This window comes from Arachis ipaensis, chromosome B1 (genome assembly GCF_059453495.1).
Source record: "Arachis ipaensis isolate K30076 ecotype BB chromosome B1, ASM5945349v1, whole genome shotgun sequence".
Classification (NCBI taxonomy): Eukaryota; Viridiplantae; Streptophyta; class Magnoliopsida; order Fabales; family Fabaceae; genus Arachis; species Arachis ipaensis.
In genome coordinates, this window is record NC_142436.1 from 127,121,107 (window position 1) to 127,140,849 (window position 19,743).

Here is a 19,743-nt window from a genome sequence, read left to right on the forward strand (position 1 = left end):
CACTACAGGAGCTGATGGTGTGGTTACACTCAAAGGTGAAGCCGATTGGTATGAAGAAGACAGAAAGAAAGTAGAGCTCAATGCCAAAGCAGTCAACTTGCTCAACTGTGCAGTCAGCTTCGAGGAATACCAACGAGTATCAAGATGCACAACAGCAAAGAAAATTTGGGACAAACTTTAAATCACTCATGAAGGCACAACTCAAGTTAAGAGATCCAAAATAGACATGCTGAATAGAGAATATAAAATATTCTCAATGAAGGAATGAGAGACGATAGATGAACTGTTTGAAAGATTCAACGTCATCATGACTAGCTTGGATGCTATGGGGATCACATATTCCGAATCTGTGCTTGTGAGGAGAATATTGAGATATCTCATAAAAGAGTGGGAAACTAAAGCAATAGTGATAGCTGAAAGTAGTAACATTGATACTATGACGTATGATGATTTGAGAGGAAATTTACTTGCCTTTGAAAATACATATTTGAAAAAAGATATAAAAAAGAAAGGAATTGCTCTCAAATTTGTTACTGAACCACTGGATGATGAATCTAGTGATAACTCATCTGAAAATGAATTTGTTTTGTTTGCTAAAAAATTCAGGAAAATAGTGAAGCTGAAGGAACGAAACAAAGGAGGCAGCTCAAGGAAGCCAAAGAGGGATCTCAGCAAAGTGATCTGTTACAACTGTAAAGAAGCTGGGCATTTCAAGTCTGATTGTCCAAAACTGAAGAAGGAAGACAAGCCGAAAAGAGAAAAGAAGAAAGGTCTCATGGCATCTTGGGAAAACTTGGAAAATGACTCTGATGAAGATGAAGAATCAAAAACTAAGTCTCAAACCTGTCTCATGGCCGATCACATAGAGTAGGTAGTATTTCTTGATCCTTCAACTGAAGACCTTCATCTTATGATTGATCATCTTTCTAAAAAGATTAAATATTTCTTAAATGAAAACCAAGATCTTGAGTCCCAAATAGAAATACTAAAAGCAGAAAATGGCTTTCTTAAAGATAAATTAAGGGAAGCAGAAAATGTTGTTGATCTTGTTGAAGAAAACAAACAGTTAAAAGCTGAACTTAAGAGCTGTGAATTTCATCATTCTGTGACTGCAAATCTAAGCTATTTTGAGGAAAATGAGTGGTTGCATAAAGAGATAAAAGGACTTAAAGAGGACTTAGCCAACTTTACTCAAAGTTCTGAAAATTTAAATAAATTCTTGGCAAGTCAAAAATCTCTTTATGATAAAGCTGGTTTGGGTTTTCACAAATCTGAAAAATTCATTGAAAATCCTTCTTTTACCAACATGGCAGCCTCTTTGGATGACATAAGGTTTCAAAACCCAACAAGCTTAAGAAAACTAGCAACTTACAAATTCTGTAGATTATGCAATCGAAATGGACATTTTCCTATTCAGGGTTTCATAAGAGAAAGGATGGTTGGAGATAAAGTTTACAAAATTGTTTGTGATTATAATGGCTTGGGACAAAAAAGATGGTTTGACATCAAAAGATCCAAAAATATTTGGATACCTAAGGTCACTTAGGCTTGTTTTGTAGGTTTGTCTAGCATCCAAGAGAAAAGACAACATGTGGTATATGGATAGTGGGTGCTCTAGGCATATGACCGGAAAGTCAATATTCTTCATCAAGTTTGATGAGTATGATGGAGACTTCATTACTTTCGGTGATAATGGAAAAGGAAAAATAGTAGCCATAGGTAAAGTGGGTAAGAATTTCTCTTCTTTCATTAATGATGTTTTGCTTGTTGATGGATTAAAGCACAATCTACTAAGCATTAGCCAATTGTGATATCTTGGTTATGAGGTTATTTTTAGAAAATTGGATTGCTTGGTTATTTGTGAAAAATCTGGTGAAATTTTGTTTGAAGCAAAAAGATGTAATAATGTGTATGAATTAACTCTAGAGGATTTAAAAGATCAAAAAGTAACATGTTTTACTTCTCTTGAATATGAAAAATGGCTTTGGCATAAGAAATTGGGTCATGCAAGCATGTACCAAATTTCTAAGCTTGTTAAGAAAAACTTGGTTAGAGGAATTCCTAATATTAAATTTGATAAGGATATTACTTGTGATGCTTGTCGACTAGGCAAACAAGTAAGATCTTCTTTTAAACCAAAAGATGAAATTTCCACTAAGAGGCCGTTAGAAATGTTGCATATTGATCTTTTTTATCCAACTAGAACTCAAAGTTTGGGTGGTAAATACTATGGTTTGGTGGTGGTGGATGATTACTCTAGATTCGGTTGGGTTCTTTTCCTAGCTCACAAGAATGATACATTTCATGATTTTTCTTCTCTTTGTAAAAAGATCCAAAATGAAAAAGATTTAAAAATTGCCCACTTGAGAAGTGATCATGGAAAAGAGTTTGAAAATCAAGATTTTGAAAAATTTTGTGATGATTTTGGTATTGCTCATAACTTTTCATGTCCTAGAACTCCTCAACAAAATGGGGTAGTTGAAAGAAGGAATAGAAGCCTTCAAGAAATGGCTAGGGCAATGCTTTGTGAAAATGATGTACCAAAATTTTTGTGGACAGAAGCTGTAAACATAGCTTGCTATATTCTTAATAGAACCATCATTAGAAAAGGTTTAAAGAAAACTCCATATGAGCTTTGGAAAGGAACCCTGCCTAATCTTAAGTACTTCTACATTTTTGGATGCAAATGTTTTGTACTTAACAATAAAGAAAACCTTGAAAAATTTGATCCAAAATCCTATGAAGGAATGTTTATTGGATACTCCACCACTAGCAAAGCTTTTAGGATTTATCTCAAAGAACATAGAACAATAGAGGAATCCATACATGTATCTTTTTGTGATTCTAACTCTATTCCAAGTGCTGGGTTAGATGATGATGCAAGTTGTGAAACTAATGTGAACCAAGAAGCCAGTCAAGAAAATTCCAAGTCTGTCCCAGCTGTTGAATCTGTCTGTCCAGAAATGTCTCGTCAGAATGAAGGAGATATTTTTGTTTTGTCTCCTGAACAAGCCAGAGAATCCATAACAGAGTTGTCTACTAAAACTCAACAAGGCAGAACCTTTCTTCAAAGGCCACGAGAATGGAAGTTTTTGAAGGGTTACCCTCATGAATTCATCATTGGTGATCCTTCTCAAGGCATAACCACTAGATCCTCAAGCAAGAAGCAAGTGAAACCAAGCAATGTTGCCTTCTTGTCCCAATTGGAACCTCACAATGTGAAGCAAGCTCTTGAAGATCCCTCATACGTTAAAGCCATGAAAGAAGAGCTAGCACAATTTGAAAAGAATGAGGTATGGACCCTTGTACCAAATCCAAATGGTAAAAAGGTAACCGATACAAAATGGATTTTCAAAAATAAATTTTGTGAGGATGGTAGTGTGGTTCGTAACAAGGCTAGACTATTGGCCCAAGGTTACGATCAAGAGGAAGGAATTGATTTTGATGAGTCATTTGTCCCGGTAGCAATAATGGAAGCAATTAGGTTACTTCTTGCCTATGTTGCCCACAAGAGTTTTAAAATGTTCCAAATGGATGTCAAATGTACTTTTCTTAATGGTTTTATAAATAGGGAAGTATTTGTGTCTCAACCCCCCGGTTTTGAAAGCAAAGAGTTTCCAAATCATGTTTTTAAACTCTCAAAGGCTCTTTATGGCCTTAGGCAAGCTCCAAGAGCTTGGTATGAAAGGCTTAGTGCCTTCTTGTTAGAAAACAATTTTCAAAGGGGTACCACCGATATTACTTTGTTTATAAAAAAGTCTAATGATGATATCTTTCTTGTTCAATTTTATGTGGATGACATTGTGTTTGGTTCGGCTAATGAATCCTTGTGTGAAGAGTTTGGAAAACTTATGACTAGTGAGTTTGAAATGAGTTTAATGGGAGAATTAACCTTCTTTCTTGGTCTTGAAATTAAACAAACTCCTAGTGAAATTTTTATTCACCAAGGTAAATATGCCAAAGAGTTAATCAAAAAATTTGGTCTTGAAAATTCCAAACCAATGGGAACTCCTATGCATCCAAACACAAAACTTGACAAGGATGAAAATGAAAAAGATGTGGATGAAACAAAGTATAGAGAAATGATAGGATCCCTCATGTATCTTACATCCTCTAGACCAGATATTGTTCAAAGTGTGGGTGTGTGCTCTAGGTTTCAATCTCACCCAAAAGAATCCCGTCTTTCGGCCGTTAAAAGAATCATTAGATACATTAAGGGCACTTGTGATCTTGGCTTGTGGTATCCAAAATCTAATGAATTTTGTGTAGTAGGTTTTGTGATGCAGATTATACGGGAGATCGAGTGGATAGAAGAAGCACTTCCGGAATGTGTCCATGGCTGAAGCTAAATTATATCAGCCGCTGCATGTTACTCTCAATTAATTTGGTTAAAAACTTAATTGGAAGATTACAAATTGAAAATCAATAGTATACCTCTGTTTTGTGATAACATGAGTGCAATAAACATTTCAAAAAAATCATGTACTGCACTCTAGAACCAAGTACATTGAGGTTCGATATCACTTTATTAGGGAACATGTGCAAAAGGGTACTATTGATATCCAATTTGTAAAATCTGAAGAGCAACTTGCTGACATCTTCACTAAACCACTATGTGAAGATAGATTCTGTTCATTAAGAAACAGTTTGGGAATGATGGATTTGAGTTCTGTTGAAAAAAATGTGATTTTCATGCCTCTGTTTGTTTTTGTCTCGTAGGCAGCATGGAGACAAATCTTGGCACATGATGAATGAGCCATTAAATAGGGGGAGACTGAACTTTGGTACCTTAGACTCAAGCCCAATCAACCTCCTTTGAAGCCCATTCCATGATACTGGCTCATTAATTAATTTTTTTTGCATCATGCTTTTAATAAAATTATTTTTTTATTTTTTTCCCTTCACATCATATCTTCAAAAAGAAAGTTTTTGTCAAATCAAATCTTTTTCTCATATCTTCTCCCTCTTTTCAAGGAAAGGTCTTTTCAGTTATTTGTTTTTATTTTAAATTTCTTTATCAAAACCGTTTTTCATTAATGCTAGGGGCCTTAAATGAGATTCTCTCCACTAAGCATTTATTGTGGTCTAACCTCTCTCCACCTTCCACACTCTTCGGCCTCTCTTCAACTTCTTCCTCTCCACTTCACTTCCTTCATCATGATAAAGAAGTAGCTGAACCCCCATTATAAAAATCCTTCATCTTCCAAAGATCCTCAATCATACACACACATTCACATTCACTCCCACTCATCCCCTTCACCTTCCTCTCACTCAACAGATTCCATGGCACGTAAAGGAACCCATGCAAGGGCGACATCAAGGCAGGAAGCTGCTTTATCTAAGAGGAATACAAAGGAAAAGAATCAAGTCCCTGAAGAGGAAGAAGAATCACCACTTCCATCTTCACAACCGTCACCACCACCTCAGGCGTTCCACTCCTCATCCCTTACGTCGGTCTCAAAGTTCAAAAAGGCCAGTCCTTCATGACACCAGAGAACCCTCAAACTTGGACTCATTAGACTTCAAAAGCAAATATGGTAAAAGCCACTCCCACTTTGATCCTGCCCGTTTCATATCTTGTGCTGCTTTTGAGTTTCACTCTCAAGCTTTGGTGAATCGTCACCTTTGTGCTTCTTATGTAGTAAATCTGGAAAATCTTTGTGAAAAAGAAATTGATTTCACTACATTTTTTGATGATCTCAAATGGGCTCCTCTTTTCAAAATTTGAAAACCAGATTATCCGAACTTGGTTCAAGAATTTTATGCTAATATGATGTTTCATGATAGTGCATTACAATTATATGTTAAAAAGGTTCACCTCACTTTAAATAGAGATACTGTAAGTGCTGCCTTGGGGTACCAAGATGAAGGAGCCAGGACTTACATGTCTGGTAAATAGGACACCCATGTTGGGGTTTCCCTTCAAGTAGCCCTGACTTCGGGTTTGTGAAAATTTCTCTGCTCTTGATGGCACAACTTTGACCCACAAGGCTCTCGGACTTGTGCGAGCCTTGCTTCATCGTATCATTAATCATATTTTGATGCCTCAAAGCGGTTCTTACCAAAGGGTTACGGTTTGTGACACTCTTGTGCTTTTTGCTATTCTAAATTCTGCATCCATTTCATTTGTATATCTTATGGTGAGACATATATGTGACTGTGTCCGCAGCGACAAGAAAGCAAATCTGCCATATGGAATGTTTCTAACATGCATCTTTGAGTACTTTAATGTGGATTTGAACAATGAGCCGGTTGAGAATAGGGTTTCCACAATTAAAGGAGGAGGGGTTCCCGATTTTGTTAAAGGTAAAAAGGGCAAGAGTTCAACGGCATCAATGTTTTCTAATAGTGAAAGTGAAAGTCTTCCTTCGGAATCTGCTCGGATTTCTGAAACTATCAAGGATGTTCTGAATGAGTTCTCCAACATGTCTAGTATGATGGTCAGATCATATAAAGAGGCTCGAAAGCAAGCCTATGAAAAATGAGAAGGCATGTACTAAATGCCATGAAAGGGTTAATCGGCTGATTAAAAGCTTGGAGAAGGACATGGCTCATTCTGAAGGGGAAGACGATCATCTTGATTCTGATATCAATCTTTCTGATGCTTAAAGATTCGCTCACTACTGCTTATGAACTTGGACAATTTTTCTTTTGTTAGTTTTTGGACTTAGTTTCTCTTGAACTATTTTATGTTGGATGACTGTATTCAATAACTTTGATACTCTGTTTGTGTTTTAATATCAATAATATGCATTGCATTGCTATTTTTTTTTTTTGCAGGTTCCCTCCTTGATGACAAAAGGGGGAGGAAAATTAAAAAGGGGCTGAATTGAAAAATAGAATTGGGACTGCCAATTCTTGTGCTCTGTTTTTGAGCCCTTTTGATTATTGTCTCATGCCATTTTTTTGATACTCTGTTTTAGTGGCTGAACATTATATTTTATTGCTTGCTATGTGTTTTATTACTTCATATGATTTGTTGCTTTGTTGGCAAATTTTTTTTATGCTTTGAATATGTTGCTTTAAGCAGTATGTTGAGTCTTGATCATTTATTGATATGTACTCTGAATGTACTCTGACATACTCTGTTTCATATTTTTGTAAGAAGATTTTTTTAGCAGCATAACAACTGGAAGCCTTGATTATGTTTATAAAAATATTTTTACTCAAAATCAGGCTCTTGATAAATATGGTTTATGCTTCTTTAAGTTCCATGTTTTGAAAACATAAAATATTTGTTTGGAACTATTTAAGCATGTTTACAGGTATTGCTTCCATTGGATAAATGCACACATTAAGCGGGAGCAATTTGATCAATTGAAAAGGGAAGAATTTCGTCAAATCATCAAAGGAAATTCTCTAATCCTAATCCTTTTCAATTCATTTTTAATAATGTTTGTCATCAAGGGGGAGATTGTTGATTTTGGAAAACTTGAATTCTTTGTGATGATTAAGCATTATTATTAATATATGAATTAGAAAATTTATAAAATTATTATTCTCAAATTGTTTAGCTAATGGATTTTGGTTAGTGTGCAGTTTTAGCATTGGGCCAGAATTTGATCAAGCCCAAATTGGATCAATGATGAACAACCTTGTGAAAATCCATTTTGAATCAAAAGCTAATTGGGCCAGGAAACCAATGTGCAGCACAAAACAATCTTTTTGATAGAACAACAAAGCCTTTGGTCTGAAATTGAAGAAAGAAGGAATGGAAATAGAAGTGGTTCGGTTACCCACTCTCTTTTGATGGTGGAATTCAAATTTTAATTAAATTGAATGTATGCATTGGGTACTGGAACACAAAATTCAATTTGATTAAATGCTCACATAGGTAACCGAAGTCCACAATTCAATTTCATTTAATTTTACATTAAATGCTTTGTTTCTTCTCTCTTTTTTCTCTCTTTGTTGTTTCGGTTGTCACTTCACTCAGGAAAGAAGAGTGAACAAGTTATCAGAGAAAACAGTGAAGCTATGAAGAAGAAAAAGGCTAGGTTGATGATGGTTTCTGAAGAAGAAAGATCCGAAGCATGGTTTGGCTAAGATCTTTGCCATTGAAGGCAAGATTTCAAGAAGAAGCTTCAAGATCTTCATGCCAAGAATAGACAAGATCCATCTCGATCAGAGAAGAAGATCTCAGTGGGTAAAGCTCATTTTCATTTTTGTTCATCCAAGAGAGAAGGTAGCTACTGGAACTATGAAGAGGAAGAAGCAAATATGAAAAAGAAGGAGCTGTCAAAGATCAGAGGTTCATCAAGGGTCAGTGTTCTTTCTTGGAGCCAAAATCAAGATCAAAGGCTCAGATTGAAGAAGTTTGATGAAAAGGGTTGAGAGAGGTACATGCATGTTGATTTGATTTCTATTTTACCTCTCTCTTCTCTTTGTCCGAACCGGCTGTGTGTTGGAGAAGATGTTGGTGACTTGGTTGAACAGGTTTTAACCTTGGAAGCTTCCCCTTCTATAATAAGGGTGAACGGCCAAGGGTTGAAGCAAGGAGAGTAAGCACAGAGTTCTCATAGCTACCCGAAGCTAACAGAGTTCTTCTCCTTCAATGAGTTTCATTTTATTTTCTTTTCTTTAGTTTTGTCTGTCTGAGTCTCATGGTAAAAGGCAAACAGAGTGAGGTTTGTAAAAAAAAGCCAGTGAGAGAAGAAAAGGCAGTGAGCAAAATTAAAGAAAAAGCCATAGATGTCTAAGAGTTTCTTTGTACATCTGTATGTTGTGTTTCATGATCTTGTGGGGATTCTCTTGCAAATTGGGTTAGCACTTTGCAGTTTAAAGCTTGGTAGGTGTCCAAGTCGATTTGTCCCAGATAGGAATGGGTAGTTCCTAGGGAAGAATTGGTGCATGTAATCTGATGATTATAGTGAAATTCCATCACAGTTGTGATGGAGACTGGATGTATTCTGCATTGCACTTAGTAGCTGAACTAGGATACTTCTGGGTGTGATTCTCTCTTTCTCTTCTACTCCTATTCTGTTTCTGTTGCGTAGGAGACAAAAATGAAAAATATCTCGTAACTGGTTACGAGACAAAAAGAAAATGTCCCTTGACTAGTTATGAGACAAAAATAGAAATATCTCCTAAAGTTTCTTTGAAAAGGCAGCAATTAATACTCAACAAAGCGGGGCTAAGATTCAATCTCCCCTTTTCTTAGCCACTGATTACCATCACAACCTAACTTAACGTAGTCAGAGCAAAAGACAATAGCGATCCGATCTAAAATCGGCAACAGAAGTATTAACAAAAAAAAACAACTCATAATATATCAAATCAAGAAGGAGGAATGTTCTCATCATGATCCTCCACAGTTCCATCTACAACCAGCTTGCCACCAATAACAATCTTGGTCACATCAAGCTGACCGCAATCAAACTCGGGAGCCAGCACGGCGAACTGACTAACGGCACGATCAAATCCGGAGGTAAACATCTCCATCCCCTCCTCTTCCAACTCATGAATCCTGGAAGTTTGCTCCCCTTTAGTCTTAACATTTTCTTTGATCTCTGCCTGAAGAAGCCGAACTTGATCCTGAAGTCGGATAATCTCCTCTTTAGAATTTTTCATTTTTGCCGTCACATCAATAATGACGTCGTCTTTCTCCTTTGACGACCACACTAACTCAACAATTTTATCCATGGCCACCTGCTGCTCAACCCCTAGCAGTTCGGTCGTGCGACCTACACACATCAAATGTGAAGCAACAATCTGTAGTAAAAGACAACAATGAGATAACAAAAAATAAAAAATAAAAACACAACAACAAGCAAAACATATATACCAAAAATATACAGTTGACCTGGATAAATTTTCCCATCCCCTCCATGCCAATTCGGCAGGTCATAAGCATGTCGCCAAGATATTGGGAAACCCTATCAGAAAGTTTGGCAAAGGGAAATTGATTGCTCCATAGTGAATGCGGATTCGTATCAGGAATGAAACCATGGAGCCTCTTTTGCCTATCAAAGGCAGATTCATTACCACCAACATCTTCCTTATCACCTTCTGATAGAACTTCCAGAGACTTCTCGGTATCATCCCTTTTTTTTTAAATGACGACGCAGGCTGGGCAGTAGAGTAAGCAGCATCCCCTCCACCCTCCTTTAGAACTCCAAAACCACCCGCATCTTTCTCTTTTTTCTTCTTGAGGAAAGATTGAAGCCGAGAAGGATCAAGGAGGGGCACTCGTCCACCTACAGGTACAACACAAAGTCAGAAAATACAAAATCTGCAAGGAAGAATACAAATCAGTATTACCTATATAAGCTTTCAAACCCTCTTTGTCACCAATATCATGAAAATGTAGAAGTTTAGAAATTGACAAACATTCCCCAGTAGCAAAGCTCTCTATCAAAAAATCTAAAGGACAGTCCTCCTCTTCGCTCCACTCAGTAGCCTCAAGAATTTGAATTGGCTTGGAGCACCAGTAAAGGGGAAACTTTTCTATAAGTTCGTCATCAAGATAAAAAGGGTACTCGGTCTCTACAGATCGCACCTTAACAAACAGGGGGTTAAAATTTTTGAAGGAAGATTTGTATAGCAGGAAAAGAGAACGACCAGGAAAGCTACTCAGAAACACCTATAACCTTTTCCGCACCCTTTTGGATTGAAACAACGAGAAAAAGACAAATAAAAAACGAGGAAACAAAAGAAAATCCATGAGACACTGAAAAGCACGCAGAAACGCCCAAGAATTAGGGTGTAACTGCGAAGGCGCACAGTTGAGTTGGGTAAGAACATCGCACTCGAAACCAGAAAAAGGAAATCTCACGCGCAGTTCAGTAAGACAAGGAGTGTACATATAGAAATATTGCCAATCTCCCCTCCTCTCACAAACCCTATCCTCACCAGAACAGTAAAGAAGCTCGACAGCCACACCGAAACAATTTTTAACAAGTTTCAAACCCTTAAGTTCACGAAGAGACTCGGCGTCCACATACGACGAAGAACGAGTCCTCACATCCTCATGTACCCAATGATACGGATTCTCTTTTCTTACTTCAACCACTTTCTATTTTTCTCTCTCTTTTTCTTTCTCCATCCCTTTCACCATTGTAAAAACGGAAAAAGCAAAGAAGAAGACACTAACCTTTGGAAGTCATACTGGATTCAACTTGAGACAGAAATTTGAAAAATCACAACGTCAATTCCCAAAGACAAAACAGCAACAAGGTATTATTACAAGCCTACTAACTTAGTGGGTAACGCAAGTAATAACCGTTCGAGCATCAAAAATCCAAACGGTGAAAGAAGGTTGAAAGAAAAGAGAAGGTATTAATTGTAACACGTTTCACAAGGTAAAAATGTCATATAAAACTTTTTGTGCTTTCTTTTTACTTTATTTTATTTTCCCATTTAAAAGCGACTTTTAGAAAACCCAAGCTTGATAAACCTTGGTGCATCATTAAGCTTGGGGGATACAAAGGGTCATGCATTAAGCCGAGGTATAACTTACAAAAAGCTCAACTTGCACCTCAACTTATATAGGTAATACAATAGCGTAGTTCCACTTATATAGGCAATACATGTTCCTAAAAAACCATTTCGAAGATCCAAGCCATTCATTCAACCCATTATTACTTCGCATCCAATGGTCAAGGACACACCGAAACGCCGCCACGTCTGCCAACCAATCAATTCAATAGGCGCGGAAAACTAAGAAAACATTAAATGCAAAACTGTTCATTTTCCAACACCTCGGCCAAAGCCAACAAAAAATCCAAGGCAGAAATATTAAAAGCTTGCCTATTGCTTTTCTTTACAAAGCAAGACAAGCTTCGGGGCTATGACGTGTACCCTATAAACTCGAAAATAAGATCAAATCGAAACTGACCAGACAATTCGGAGAAATTAGCAGAAGAGCTCAATTACGCAACTCGGTTGCAATTTCAAATTAGTCAAACATTATCTACAGTCCGTTACCAATAATAACGGCACCCACAATATTACTAAAAGATCGGAACAAACAAAAGAAAGCTAACACTTTACTCATCTATCTAAACGAGCCAATAAGCTCGGTGAAGGATAGGTCACACAATCCACTTTATTTCTTCTTTACATTGCTTTCTCAACACCTTATTCTAACTTGAGCGTCGGAGTGCTTTTTGCAGGTGCTCCTGCCGTGGTGTTTCATTTCACCGAGGTGTTTCATCCTTCACCTAGAACGATGTATAACTCTCCATCGAAGCTGAACATTAGCGGAAGGAATCTTCATACCTCGGCTGCACACGAACGGAACAAAAACAAATACAACCGTAAACAAATATCAACAATCAAAACCCTCAAGAACAAACAGCAATAATCAGCAACAATAATAAATACAACACTGAACAAGTAAATAAAAGAATACATTTGAACAACAAAAACATTTCCATATTACTATAAAATAAAATAATCTAAATTACTCATAATAGAAAAACCGAAGAAAATCATTACGCATAACAAGAACATCTCAATAATATCCAATAATGTTCATTACTAATTTTCAGTAATAAAAATCAGTCTGCGATTAAATTATTGATAATGAATGAACAAACTAAATTATATTGATTCAAGAAACCTAAGAAAACTAAAAAAAGAGATAAGCAAGAAATTACTTACAAAAAAAATGAACAAAACAGAGATTCAAGATTTCAGATGAGAGAAAGGGAGCTCAGGTGAGGGCTGAACAACGGCGGAAGTTCAGCCAAAACAGAAGTTGAACTGTGGCGATACAACGGGCTGGAGCAGAAACGAGGGCTCGAGGCAAGCTCGACCAAGCGACGAGGAGGGAGCACCGCGACGGAAGCACGGTGATACAGAGGCCGTAGAAGCTTAGAACAGACGCAGAAGCTCAAAACTGACGGTAAAGCGTGGCCAGCAAATGTGTTTCAACAATCATGGACGCAGTGCAGATTGCAACTACGGCAACGGCGGTAGTACAACAGCGATGGCCAGCTTGAAGAAGAAAGTAACGTTGGAGGCTAGGTTTTTTTGAGAGAGGGAAGTTGAGAGACACAGAAAAGGAGGCTTCTTTTTTAATTTTTTAGTTGAAAAATGAAAACCGGCCGAGTTCCGATTTGATCCGACCGAGCAATTTTGCGATTCACCATTAATTTTTTGCTCAACGATTTTATGAGGTTAGTCAGACCATAATTACTTCCGGTTTATGGTTAGACCGGTCGAACCGACCAGTTCTGTCCGAGAACTGTGCTGTGAACTAGCAGATAAACACCAAACTCCTCTACTCTTTCTTCTTCATCTTCTTCCCTTCAACCTATGCAAAGAAAACTCTAACCTAACCCTCAGTTCCTCTCCCTCCCTGAAGCCAGTGAAGTGAACCTTACTCTTTCTCAATCTCACATCCTCACTCAGCCTCCGCAGAGCTGCAGAGGCACTTTCTCTCTCTCACACTCACGATTGCCGGCTCCTCTGCCTCCTCGTCGCCTCAGCCACCTTTGTCGCTGCGTCGTCGCCTCGCCTCAGCTTGATTTCTCTCCTCTCACAGGTTCCCGTCACCGCGCCGCACGCGTCTCCCTCTGCGTCACCGCGCCGCACGCGTCTCCCTCTCCCTCTCCCTCAACCAAAGAGAAACCCTAGCCTCCTCCACCGCCGCAAGGAGTTCGCCGCTGCCGCCGTCCGTCGCACGCAGCATGGGCTTCTCTCTTCGTCTTGTCTACAATCAGTGGCGCTAAGCCAATCCCCTTCTCTCCTTCTCCAGAACTCAGAACTCAACCTCAAGTCCTCAACCAAAGAAAAAGTTGAAAACCCTAGCCTCTGCCGCCGTCCGTCCGTCCATCCGTCTAGCCACTGCCGCCGTCCGTCGCACGCAGGTCTTCTCTCTTCGTCCTGTTCTCCCCGTCTCCAACCCCTGCTCCCTTCTTCCGCAAGCTCGGCCCATGCGTCGTCTTCATCTGCTCGCCGTCCTGCTCGCTGTCGTGTGGTCGGCGTCGTCAGTCGCGGCAACGTACTCTGCCCAGAGCCCCAGACTTCGAAGGTCTGTTCACTGCTCACTTCTGCGTTTTTTTTATGCCCTGTTCAATGATTATTTGAATGTTTTGTGTTTTAAATTTTTTATTGAATGATTATTTGATTACTGATTAGCGCTGGTTCTCCTGTGTTGCTGTTTTGTGTGTTGTGATTTTGCTGATTATTGATTATTGAAGGTCTTGTGAGATAATTGATTATTGAATGTCTTTTGATTATTGATTATGATTAGTGATGTGCTGCTGGTTTTGCTGTGTTTGTTTAGTTTCTGGAATAATTTTTTTGTGATCAATGCTCAAACTTTGAATGTTGTTCTGCTGGTTTTGCTGTGTTTGTTTTGTTTCAGAAATCAATTTTTGGTGATCAATGCTCATACTCTGAATGTTGTTCTGTTTTGTTTTAAGGCTGTGTTTGGAAGAGGTGATTGATTTCTGAGTGTTGTTCTGTTTTTGTTTTAAGCCTGTGTGTTGTGTTCAATTTTCATTTTGTAGGAAATTCTTTGAGGTATATGAGAATTAAGAAGGAAGACTATTCCAACGGTATTACTCTGTTGATTCTGGTCCCCTACAAACTTGAATATAGAATTGAAGAGTGAAGCCCTTTATTATTTCATCATTGGCCTATTTTTGGCATTGCATATCATTGTAGTTTGTTTATTCATAGAACTAGTAGTTTATGATCCCCCTTTGAAGTAAAAAAATGCAGCAGAAGAGTGTTTATAACCAGTTGCTTTATTCATTGAATTTTTATTAGAACCAGGTGTTTATTATAAAACGATTTTTCTAGTTGAACCACGGTTGAACCGGTAAACCAATGAACCAGTAAACCAGTATCTAAAGCGGTTCGATAATCGGTCCGGTTTTCAGAACCTTGGTATAGAATGACACTTGATAACAAATTTAAAAGCAATTAGAATTTGTGTATAAATTGTTGCTGTTGTTTTAATGTAAGTTTAAAATAAAAATTTGATGCTAATTGAAATTTGTATAGAATACTTAATTGTTGCGGTTGATTGTTACTATTTTAATACTTGATTATTGCTGTTTTAATGTAGGTTAAATACTTGATTGATACTGATTTAATGTAGGTTTAATTTTTATTGTTATTTTTATTTAATTGTTTTAATGTAGGTTTAATGCTAATTGAAAATTTCTTTTTAGGTATTTTTAGAAATTGATAATTGATTGTTGTCATGTATTTTATATTAATTTACGTTTAATACTTGTTAATTAATTATTTTATATTTTTTATTTATGTAGGACCGATTTTATCGGTTCAATTAGTGATCTATCGGTTGAACCAATAAACTAGTGAATCAGGAGTCTGACCGATTCGATCACCAGTTCGGTTCTGAAGACTATGTTTATAGTTTCTTTTTTGTGGAATGAATCGTGTTCTTCTTCCGAAACATGTCGCTGCGGTAATAAAATCCCAAAAGAACCCTCTTAGGGCATTGGAAATGTTCAACTCGGTGAAAACCGAGGAAGGGTTCAAGCATACGCTTTTAACATACAAATGCATGGTTCAGAAGCTTGGTCTCCACGGCGAGTTCGAGAACATGGAGAACATTCTCTCGGAGATGAGAACCAACCTCGACAACGCGATTCTAGAAGGAGCGTATGTCGAAGCCATGAGGAGCTACGGAAGAAGAGGGAAAGTTCAGGAAGCTGTTGACACGTTCGAGCACATGGACCTCTTCAACTGCGACCCTTCCGTACACTCCTACAACGCTATCATGAACATTCTGGTTGAGCACGGGTACCACAACCAAGCGCATAAGGTTTACATGAGGATGAAGGATAGAGGGGTTTGTTCCGATGTGTGCACCTACACCGTGAGGATCAAGTCGTTTTGTAGAACTAGGAGACCCCATGCTGCTCTTAGGCTTCTTAAGAACATGCATTTCATGGGGTGTAATTCGAATGCAGTGGCGTATTGTAACGTTGTTGAAGGGTTTTATGAATCCGGGTGTTTTGATGATGCGCGTGAGGTGTTTGATGAAATGCTCGAGAGACTTTTGTTTCCTGATGTTACAACTTTTAACAAGCTTGCTCATAGGCTCTGTAAAAAGGGGATTGTGGGAGAGAGTGAAAGGCTTCTGAGCAAGGTTTTAAAGAGAGGGGTTAATCCCAATTTGTTTACTTTTAATATATTTATTCAAGGGCTTTGTAATGGAGGTCATATTGATGGTGCTGTTAGGTTGCTTGGTGTTGTGGCGAGAGAAGGTTTGAGTCCTGATGTTGTCACATATAACACTTTGATTTGTGGGCTTTGTAGGAATTCTCAGGTTGTCAAAGCTGAGGGATACTTGCATAAGATGGTTAATTGTGGGTTTGAGCCTGATGGTTTCACCTATAATACTATTATTAATGGATACTGCAAGACTGGGAAGGTGCAAGATGCTAATAGGATTCTGAAGGATGCAGTTTTTAAGGGCTTCCAGCCTGATGAGTTTACTTATTGTTCCTTGATCAATGGATTGTGCCAGGATGGTGATCCTGATCAAGCCATGGCTATTTTTAAGCATGGAATTGAGAAGGGTTTGAGGCCAAGCATTGTTGTTTACAATACCATGATTAAAGGGTTGTCTCAGTTGGGTCTGATTTTGCCAGCTTTGCAGTTGATGAAGGAGATGGCAGAAAATGGCTCTCACCCTAATATGTGGACTTACAATTTAGTCATAAATGGACTGTGCAAGATGGGTTGTGTATCTGATGCCAATGATCTTGTCAATGATGCTATTGCCAAAGGATGCCTACCTGACATTTTTACCTTCAATACTTTGATTGATGGCTACTGTAAACAGCAGAAGTTAGACACTGCAATTGAGATGGTAAATAGAATGTGGAGCCAAGGTGTGACTCCTGATGTTATCACATACAATACTTTGTTGAATGGGCTTTGCAAGGCTGCGAAAAGTGATGAAGTAATGGAGATCTTCAAGGCTATGGCGGAGAAGGGATCCGCTCCAAACATAATTACATACAACATTATCATTGAATGCCTTTGTAAAGATAAGAAAGTAAATGAAGCTTTGGATTTGCTCGGGGATATGAGAAGCAAGGGTTTGGCACCTGATGTGGTTAGTTTTGGCACATTGATCACTGGTTTCTGTAAGATTGGGGATCTTGATGGTGCTTACAGCTTATTTAGAAGGATGGAAAAACAATACAATGTTTATCATACAACAGCAACATATAACATTGTACTTTGTGCGTTTTCTGAACAGCTCAACATGAAAATGGCAGTAAAGCTCTTCTCTGAGATGAAGCGAAATGGCTGTGAACCAGATAACTATACCTATAGGGTCATGATTGATGGCTTTTGCAAAACTGCAAATGTTACACAAGGGTATAATCTTCTAGTGGAAAATATTGAAAAGGGGTTTATTCCATCGCTAATTACATTTGGACGAGTTCTAAATTGTCTTTGCATGGAGGACAAGCTTCATGAAGCAGTTGGTATCATCAACCTTATGATCGGAAAGGGTATCGTCCCGGATATTGTAAATACAATCTTTGAAGCTGATAAAAAGGTGGTTGCAGCACCCAAGATTGTTGTAGAAGATTTGTTGAAGAAAGGCCACATAACTTACCATTCCTATGAACTACTATTTGATGGCATTAGAGATAGGAAGATACTTAAGAAAACGCTTCCAACAGTGAAGTCTCATGATCGAAGGGCCACGTCAGCAGCTGTTACTTAAGAAAATTGCTGATTCTACTAGAAGAATCCTGCCAAAATGGTAGGAAGTTTCATGGTGGAAAATCTTCTTTACATTTGGGAAAGAAAAACAAAAAGAGGAACCGGGAATATCAAGGAATCTAGACATGAAAACGTGATTATTCATGTCAAGCACATCACCAACTTTCATAGCAAGAAATTGAAGGGGCACAAAGTATGATGTGTCTTCTGCTTGGAGTGTCACTTAAACCAAATTTTGGCCACGAGTGTGTGAGTGTGAGAGAATATAACATGTACAGAGAAATCAGAAATCTAATTGTTTTGTAATAACTCAAGAAACAAAAAAAAAAAAGGATATTTAAATTTAATGCCATGACGAAAGTTGTCTTCAGTTCTTCATGTTATATTATTACAAAATTCATTAAAAGGTGCATCTATTTACCTACTATTATAAGAATTAGGTAGCGAATGAGTTATAATTCAAATGGTATAGTTTTTCTATACTCACTTAAGAAATTACAGATTCAAGTCTCCCTATCTTTGGTAAAAAAAATAATTACAAGAATTAGGTATAGTTTAAACTTTAAAGATAGCTCTGCTAGTAAGGTTACATGAATTTGTATTCTACAGAAGATAATGGTTGAAAGGATATTGAGAAGAAATTGCATCTGGTTATATCTTTTATTTGATTGGTATATGTTGTTTTCTGATTTTAGCAATTTTTCTTGTTTAATTTGTCGGTGGGAAAGAAAAAAAGAAGTCTCATCGCCCTTGTATAGAACTTGGAATGCTAAGAATTAGAATTTATTCAAAAGTTGATTTTTTTTTTTTGTTTTGGAATAATTAAAATTAAATGATTTGAATTTGTTTTGAGAATTTTTAATTCTCATTTTTTCTTAATTTGTAAATCAGACAAAAAAAAATCTAAATTCTAAATTCATTCACACACTTTTTAAATTTGAATTATATATTCTATTGATATATTATAGTCATTTTAAATTATAAAATTGAATTTTAAATAAAAATAAATTTTTTTTTTAAAGAAAATATAATTTTTTTCTTATATTAAAGGATTTCCAAACAAGTTCATAATAAGTTAAATTATATCATTCTTCGCAAAGAGATCATCATTCTCATACAAAATCCTCTGAACTTTATTTTACTCTCCTTTTCCTCCATAACACAATTTTAAGCAACCTTTGCACTTTGGTAATTTAACGAGTCAACTCAATTTTTGCTAACACGCATCACAAATCAAAATTTTTAGAAATTTAGAAATTCAAATTGGATTAATTAAAAGAGAAAAACTCAGACCAATAGAGTTGATTGCTTTTTGTTAATACTTTTAGCAGTTAGTTCAATTTCTTTAGTCTAGCAATTTAATAATATACTTTTAATTTATATTTTTTAAATATTTATTATACTTTGCTAATTTTAGAAATTACAACTAAAATATGTCACATGTCACTTTTTTATTGTAATTAAAATCAAATCTTTCATTTTAAAATTAAAGAGTTCTCTTCTCATCTTTTTATCTATCTTTCGTTATCATTCTCATCCCTTTACTAATTCTATCTTTCTTATGTATCATTATCAATGATTAATTATAAATTTGACAATCAAAATATACATGATTTTCTCTAATTATAATTAAAATTAAATTAAATTTAAAATATTAAAATTAAAATATAGTTAAATTATATTACTAATTTAATAATCAAAATATGATACATGACACTCTTTCATTAAAATTGAGATAAAATATTTTTCTCTAAAATTAATAAATTTTCTTCCTCAATAGTCTTATATATCTTTTTCTCCTTCTCTATTTCTCTCTACCATTTTCACTCTATATATAACTTATAATGGGAAATTCTATGGTGCTGAAAGAAAGATTCATCTACACATGCTGAAGTCTATGTGTCATGGTCTGGAGGAAAACGTGTGTCCCTTATATGTGATCGTCTGGTGTGAGCCATTGCAGTTGGTGCTGGCAATTGCAGCAGTGGGCCCAATCTTTTTCAGAATTTGTCTCACAATGAACATGATGATAGATGTTAAGATGATTATCAAGAATCGCTAATTAATTTA

At 36.8% G+C, this 19,743-nt stretch overlaps 2 protein-coding genes across 3 annotated transcripts; one reads left to right on the forward strand and one right to left on the reverse strand.

Annotated features, from left to right (window-relative positions):
* Nucleotides 1-9,276: 9,276 nt before the first annotated feature.
* Nucleotides 9,277-9,847, reverse strand: LOC148578310 (uncharacterized). Its single transcript, XM_088501302.1, has 2 exons — nt 9,803-9,847; nt 9,277-9,711 (listed from the first exon to the last, which is right to left on the reverse strand). The coding sequence occupies exons 1-2, from the start codon at nt 9,845-9,847 to the stop codon at nt 9,277-9,279; spliced, it is 480 nt and encodes a 159-aa protein (XP_088357428.1).
* A 3,380-nt stretch (nt 9,848-13,227) lies between these two features.
* Nucleotides 13,228-18,043, forward strand: LOC107633223 (Pentatricopeptide repeat (PPR) superfamily protein). Of its 2 annotated transcripts, XM_016336867.3 has the most exons (3): nt 13,242-13,978; nt 14,460-14,507; nt 15,228-18,043. In XM_016336867.3, the coding sequence occupies exon 3, from the start codon at nt 15,353-15,355 to the stop codon at nt 17,672-17,674; it is 2,322 nt and encodes a 773-aa protein (XP_016192353.1). In that variant the 5' UTR covers nt 13,242-13,978; nt 14,460-14,507; nt 15,228-15,352; the 3' UTR covers nt 17,675-18,043. The 2 variants fall into 2 exon arrangements, with proteins under 2 accessions (XP_016192357.1, XP_016192353.1); XM_016336871.3 differs by lacking the exon at nt 14,460-14,507 and having other exon boundaries at nt 13,228-13,978.
* The last annotated feature ends 1,700 nt before the right edge of the window (nt 18,044-19,743 follow it).